The sequence below is a fragment of the Coregonus clupeaformis genome, chromosome 16 (assembly GCF_020615455.1).
Source record: "Coregonus clupeaformis isolate EN_2021a chromosome 16, ASM2061545v1, whole genome shotgun sequence".
Taxonomy (NCBI): domain Eukaryota; kingdom Metazoa; phylum Chordata; class Actinopteri; order Salmoniformes; family Salmonidae; genus Coregonus; species Coregonus clupeaformis.
In genome coordinates this window covers 5959056-5966555 of record NC_059207.1, presented here as the reverse complement: position 1 = coordinate 5966555, position 7500 = coordinate 5959056, and the positions used below count along the sequence as shown (strand labels likewise).

Here is a 7500-nt window from a genome sequence, read left to right as displayed (position 1 = left end):
TATGGTAGTAGTATAGTAGCAGTATAGTAGTATAGTAGTAGTATGGTAGTAGTATTAGTAGTATAGTGGTAGTATGGAATAACAGTAGTATAGTAGTAGTGAGAGTATAGTAGTAGTAGTAGTAGTATAGTAGTAGTAGAGTAGTAGTAGTTGTTGAAGTAGTAGTAGTAGTAGCAGTAGTAGTATAGTAATATATCTCACCATGTATCTGGTAGGCCTGGTCCAGTGAGTAGTAGTAGTTTAGTAGTAGTAATAGCAGTATTAGTAGAAGTGGTATAGTAGTAGTAGTAGTAGTATAGTAGTAGTATAGTAGTAGCATATTAGTAGCAATAGTAGTAGTATAGTAGTAGTATAGTAGTATAGTAGCAGTATAGTAGAATTAAAGTATTAGTATTAGTAGTATAGTAGTAGTACAGTAGTAGTATTAGTAGTAGTAGTAGTAGTATAGTTGTAGTATAGTAGTAGTATAGTAGTAGTATAGTAGTAGTATTAATAGTATAGTAGTAGTATAGTAGTAGTAGTAGTATAGTATTATTATTAGTAGTATAGTAGTAGTACAGTAGTAGTAGTGGTAGTATAGTAGTAGTATAGTAGTAGTATAGTAGTAGTTTAGTGGTAGTATAGTAGTAGTAGTAGTAGTAGTAGTAGTAGTAGTAGTAGTAGTAGTAGTAGTAGTAGTAGTAGTAGTAGTAGTATAGTAGTAGTAGTATAGTAGTAGTATAGTAGTAGTATTAGTAATAGCAGTATTAGTAGTATAGGTAGTAGTGTCTCACCATGTAGCTGGTAGGCCTGTTCCAGTGAAGGTGAGGGGCTCCAGCAGGTAATGTGGTGATGAGGAAGACCATGGCCAGTGAACAGAGCCTTCCTCTCCTCTGACCAGACCACCGAACACACCTATAATAGAATAGAACAGAATAGATAGAACAACTTTCACTAATACATTTGATAACAATAACCTAGCAAATTACATTGGTTGTCCCTCAACAAATAAAGCCTACTATAGCGTAAGCCATTTTACAAGCATTTGAATGCTACTACCTGACATCAAAATACATATCACAATTACTAATACCATGCAGTGCATTCGGAAAGTATTCAGACCCCTCCACTTTTTCCACATGTTGTTACATTACAGCCTTATTCTAAAATGGATTATATTGTTTTTTTCCCCCCTCATCAATCTACACACACAATACCCCATAATGACAAAGCAAAAACAGATTTATAGACATTTTCGCAAATGTATTTAAAATAAAAAACTGAAATCACATTTACATACAGTTGAAGTATGAAGTTTACAAACACCTTAGCCCAATACATTTAAACTCAGTTTTCCACAATTCCTGATACCACTTCATTTTAAGAATGTGAAATGTCAGAACAACAGCAAAGGTCCTTGAGAAGATGCTGGAGGAAACAGGTACAAAAGTATCTATATCCACAGTAAAACAAGTCCTATATCGCATAACCTGAAAGGCCGCTCAGCAAGGAAGAAGCCACTGCTCCAAAATCGCCATAAAAAAGCCAGACTACGGTTTGCAACTGCACATGGGGACAAAGATCGTACTTTTTGGAGAAATGTCCTCTGGTCTGATGAAAGAAAAATAGAACTGTTTGGCCATAATGACCATCGTTATGTTTGGAGGAAAAAGGGGAACGCTTGCAAGCCGAAGAACACTATCCCAACCGTTAAGCACGGGGGTGGCAGCATCATGCAGTGGGGGTGCTTTGCTGCAGGAGGGACTGGTGCACTTCACAAAATAGATGGCATCATGAGGAAGGAATATTATGTGGATATATTGAAGCAACATCTCAAGACATCAGTCAGGAAGTTAAAGCTTGGTCGCAAATGGGTCTTCCAAATGGACAACGACCCCAAGCATACTTCCAAAGTTGTGGGAAAATGGCTTAAGGACAACAAAGTCAAGGTATTGGAGTGGCCATCACAAAGCCCTGACCTCAATCCTAAAGAAAATGTGTGGGCAGAACTGAAAAAGCGTGTGCGAGCAAGGAGGCCTACAAACCTGATTCAGTTACACCAGCTCTGTCAAGAGGAATGGGCCAAAATTCACCCAACTTATTGTGGGAAGCTTGTGGAAGGCTACCTGAAACGTTTGACCCAAGTTAAACAATTGAAAGGCAATGCTACCAAATACTAATTGAGTGTATGTAAACTTCTGACCCACTGGGAATGTGATGAAAGAAATTAAAGCTGAAATAAATAATTCTCTCTACTATTATTCTGACATTTCACATTCTTAAAATAAAGTGGTGATCCTAACTGACTTAAAACAGGGAATTTTTACTAGGATTAAATGTCAGGAATTGTGAAACATTGAGTTTAAATGTATTTGGCTAAGGGGTATGTAAACTTCTGACATCAACTGTATGCATATGTTCTTAATTCCATTCCTTACATAGATTTGTGTGTATTGGGTATTTGTTGTGAAATTGTTAGATATTACTTGTTAGATATTACTGCACTGTCTGCGCTAGAAGCACAAGCATTTCACTACACCCGCAATAACATCTGCTAAACACGTGTATGTGACCAATAAATTTGATTTGATTTGGTTCCTGCACAATGCTAAAACACAACCACTCTGCTGTGTGTGTGTGTGGTCTGTTGAGATAGATTAAATATATGAGACGAGTGCATTGTGTAACACCCACCTGTGAGTTGGTCTGGGCGGAGTCAACGCAGGTCCCTGATTGGTTATTCCAGATCCTCAGAACTCCGTCGCTCTGCCCCCCTCCCGTGGCGATCAGCTCCTTCTGCCAAGGACACCATGCCATAGCCTACACACACACACACACACACACACACACACACACACACACACACACACACACACACACACACACACACACACACACACACACACACACACACACACACAGAGAGAAACACACACACACAAAGAGACACACACACACACACACACAGACACACAGAGAGAGAAACACACACACACAAAGAGACACACACACACACACACACACACACACACACACACACAAGCAAAGAGACACACACACACACACACACACATACAGAGAGACACACACACACAGAGAGACACACATACACACACACACACACATTATGATAACCCTAATCTCGTTTAACCCAGAACTAACGTCTCGTGTAAATTGGTCAAATGCTTGATTAAGTTCTAATTAGATCTATACGTGTTACAGTTTTTTACAATCACTTTGGCACTAATTTCAGAACCTTGACGTCACTTTTCAAAACTCTAGACACAAAACTCAAAACGGTCATCACTTGTAACACAGGCTGTCCAATGTTCAAAACATTGCATTGTGCATTCATATCTTTAAAGAAATCTTACACTTGCACAATCATTGATTCAAAATACAAATTTATTGTGAAATACCAATGAAACGTTAATTTAGATCACCCACACACAAGCAACCGATAGTTTCACTGTGTCATTGTTCGTACAATCATTAAATATTGTAGTACAAAATAGGTGATACATGTTTCATTATGGTACTACATGTAAATACATCCCTGTAAAAGTACTGCAGTAGTAGAGAGAATACCACAGACACAGTGGAATCATTGAACAAAATCTGAAATATATTGATGAAAAACAATACAGTACTGTAAAACATCAACTTGCTTGCTTGTACTGTAAAAAAGCAAAACATAGGAGTGATTACTGTACTTCTACATTTTCATCAACTCTGTCTTGTGGTTTTGGCCACAGGTTCTCATCTACATCACAATGGATGTTTTCATTAGCCAAACATCTTGGAAAAAACCTTTGGCCATGGCGAATCCAGGCCTGACACTGGTCTGCCGTGATGTCATTGCATGCGTCATCCATGGCCTGGAGAAGAGTGACTTGTTCATGAGGGCGCCTATCATAAACCTTCCATCTCCATGTGGAGAAATATTCCTTAATCGGGTTAAGGAAAGGAGAGTATGGGGGGTAAATACAGGGTGGTCAATTGTGCATGGGCCTGAAACCATGCTTGCATCATATGAGCATGGTGGAACCTGACATTATCCCACACGATGACATAGGTCACGCCATCAGCTCTACAGACCTGATCGAGCTCATCAAGGAAGGTTACAAGGGGACCATAGAAACGGTGTCTGATAAAGAATGATGATGAAATATTACATCCATAGATAATGTAGTCTAATTGGTTCATGCTCCACGCTAATTGGTGACAATGAATCTCGTTACTTTGAAACTTTCATGATCTAAACATGGAATATTGTTTGTCTGTTTCCATACAACTATGCATTAAGAGTAATGCAACAGTTACATCATTTTGAGCAGTTGTATCAATTGATAGTTGGATAATTGTAATGAAATGAGTAGACACTCATCTGAAATGTAATGTGTGAATTGCCTTTTGAAATAGTAGTACTTTGATATTAAGTTGTGTCATATTGAACAGGTGACTTTTGTTAAATGAACAAATGATCTTAGTTTTATGTGTATTGTATCCAAGCAATTGAAAAAAGTGTTAGAGTTTTGAAAAATGTGCATTTTGATCATTGGTTGTGAGTTTTGTGTCTAGAGTTTTGAAAAATGACGTCAAGGTTCTGAAATGAGTGCCAAAGTGATTGTAAAAAACTGTAAGAGAAGAGATGAAGAGCTCCACCCTCTCTCTCTGGGACAAATTTCCCCTCCCCTTCTGAACACCCTGGAAATTGGGATTTGTCCCCTCCCCTTCTGAACACCCTGGAAATTGTGATTTGTCCATTCCCCTTCTGAACACCTTAGAAATTGTGATTTGTCCCCTCCCCTTCTGAACACCCTAGAAATTGGGATTTGTCCCCTCCCCTTCTGAACACCTTAGAAATTGTGATTTGTCCCCTCCCCTTCTGAACACCCTAGAAATTGGGATTTGTCCCCTCCCCTTCTGAACACCCTGGAAATTGTGATTTGTCCATTCCCCTTCTGAACACCTTAGAAATTGTGATTTGTCCCCTCCCCTTCTGAACACCCTAGAAATTGTGATTTGTCCCCTCCCCTTCTGAACACTCTGGAAATTGTGATTTGTCCCCTCCCCTTCTGAACACCCTGGAAATTGTGATTTGTCCCCTCCCCTTCTGAACACCCTGGAAATTGTGATTTGTCCCCTCCCCTTCTGAACACTCTAGAATTGGTGATTTGTCCAAAAGCCACAGAACTAATGTTGCTCATTATCTCACGCATCCTGTTGTATCATGACAGATCTACGCTACCGTTTATGTTTACATAGTCTGTCCACAAGAGATTACACACACACACTCTGAGGCCACACACCTTGACCGCACTGGGTTGTGTCATTGTCTTGGCAGGTGGGTGTGTCTTCGTCTTAGACCCCAGGTCATTGGTCCAGATGTTGAGGAGGCCGTCTGTTGAGCCACTGGCCAGCCAATCTCCTTGCGGCGCCCACTCCAGCCCACACACGCCCCCTTGTTGGTGGAACACACCCACTGTCGGGGTTTCAAGTCGGTAGTCATGGTGATGGATTAGCCCGAGAACAGAACCGCTGTCAGGGACAAGAACAAAGGGATGGATAGTTGTGTTTCTCAACTCATCAATATCCTTAACAGTACACACAAAAACACGCACACAAACATACTGTACACACACACATGTTTGCACGTACGCAGACACACGCACATGCACCTAGGCACACACACACCACACCACACCACACAACCCACCTGCTGAGTACGTGTTGGTTCCAGCTAAGCGCCCCCACTCCAGAGAGGTGTGACGTTATAGTTCTCAGTCTGGTCCTCTTCTCCACATTCCACAACTGGCGGGAGAGGAAGCGGGAGAGGGGGAGGGAGAGGGAGAGGGAGAGGGAGAGGGAGAGGGAGAGGGAAAGAGAGGGAGAGGGAGAGGGAGAGAGAGGGAGAGAGGGGGAGAGAGAGAGAGAGAGAGAGAGGGGGAGGGGGGAGAGGGAGAGAGGGGGAGAGGGAGAGGGGAGGGGGAGGGGGGGAGAGAGAGAGAGAGAGAGAGAGAGAGAGAGAGAGAGAGAGAGAGAGAGAGAGAGAGAGAGAGAGAGAGAGAGAGAGAGAGAGAGAGAGAGAGAGAGAGAGAGAGAGAGAGAGAGAGAGAGAGAGAGAGAGAGAGAGAGAGAGAGAGAGAGAGAGAGAGAGAGAGAGGGAGAGAGAGAGAGGAGAGAGAGAGAGAGAGAGAGAGAGAGAGAGAGAGAGAGAGAGAGAGAGAGAGAGAGAGAGAGAGAGAGAGAGAGAGAGAGAGAGAGAGAGGGAGCGGGAGAGGTGTCATACAAACATCACTAATGTAGAATATAACACGCACATGGTTGTGCATGGTCCCTAAGCTAAACCTAACCTCACTGTAAGACAGAAGCAGGAAATCACTCCACTGTGTTTGATGATGTGATATTGTTGTGTCTACCTTCAACATGAAGACCTGCCAATAAACAATCCAACAAACACAAAGGAAACAACACAAATATAACATGCATTATATTAAAGCAGCCAGGTCACCCGTGATACAAGTCAGTATTTGACATCCATCCATGTCTGAGGACGTCGGGAGATGACGTGGAAACCGGCCACTAGGGGCAACAGTGAGCGCTGTTACCTTCACCTAGGTTTCAGTTGTGGATGGTGGATGGGCGTAAGCATTTGCCTCTGATTCCAAAGGTTGCAAGTTTGAATCCAGTGATAAAAAGTAGTTTCTGAGATTTCTGTTTTAAGCCAATCCCAAATCTTAACCCTAACCTTAACCATTCGGAGTTAATGCCTAACCTTAATATTTCAGAGTTAATGCCTAATTTTAAAAAAGTCTGACTAAATGCCTAAACTTAACATTAAACACTTCAAAATTTGACATTTGCAACAACTTTGAAATGTGATGTTTGAGAAACATGGATGAACGTCTACTTTTGACGTGAGACTGTGAGAGCTGGTTGATTAAAGATGCACTCTAGAACTTTGGTGCTCGCAAGCTTAGAAAGTGGTCCCCGTTTTTTGTGTACTACGTCATCCAATTGTTTACTACGTCATCCATTTCGTGTGATATGTTACGAATCAAATTTGTGCAATATGTCTTTTTTATTTAATTTTAATTTTGGGGTGGGGGGTGGTATATCAGCTTTAATATTACAGATAGATTGTAGGTTCTATCAATTTAATTATTTGCAGGATTTCAAATTTGTGCAATATGTTACGGATTTCGTTCCGCTAAGGGTCGAGCACGTTTGTCTCTACCTGTACGCCCCCTTCCTTGGTCCCGATGCCCAGTGTACATCCATCTCTGCTCCAGGACACAGACGAGACAGAGTGAGACAGGCTCAGCGGGAGAGACGGGTGGATGCAGCCCTGCAGAGTGTGTGTGTCTGCCTTCCACAGGAACACATCCGACCCCAGGGCTAGGGCCACCATACCACTGTTACTCCAGTCCAACAGGTGGCTATCTGAGGAGAGAGCAGAGGAGATAGTAGGTTTGTTCATTTTTAAATCTATTTAAACATAGTATTTGTAGTTACAGT

General features: G+C 41.7%; 1 protein-coding gene across 2 annotated transcripts in view; it reads right to left on the bottom strand.

Annotated features, from left to right (window-relative positions):
- LOC121547218 (cell division cycle protein 20 homolog B) overlaps nucleotides 1–7500 on the bottom strand; it is a 25965-nt gene that overhangs the window by 6305 nt on the left and 12160 nt on the right. For both annotated transcript variants that reach the window (XM_045225860.1, XM_045225861.1), the window contains 5 exons: nucleotides 7220–7425; nucleotides 5699–5793; nucleotides 5292–5520; nucleotides 2674–2799; nucleotides 774–894 (listed from right to left, as the gene is read on the bottom strand). In XM_045225860.1, coding sequence (XP_045081795.1) covers nucleotides 774–894; nucleotides 2674–2799; nucleotides 5292–5520; nucleotides 5699–5793; nucleotides 7220–7425 — 777 coding nt within the window. The remainder of the gene's footprint in view (nucleotides 1–773; nucleotides 895–2673; nucleotides 2800–5291; nucleotides 5521–5698; nucleotides 5794–7219; nucleotides 7426–7500) is intronic.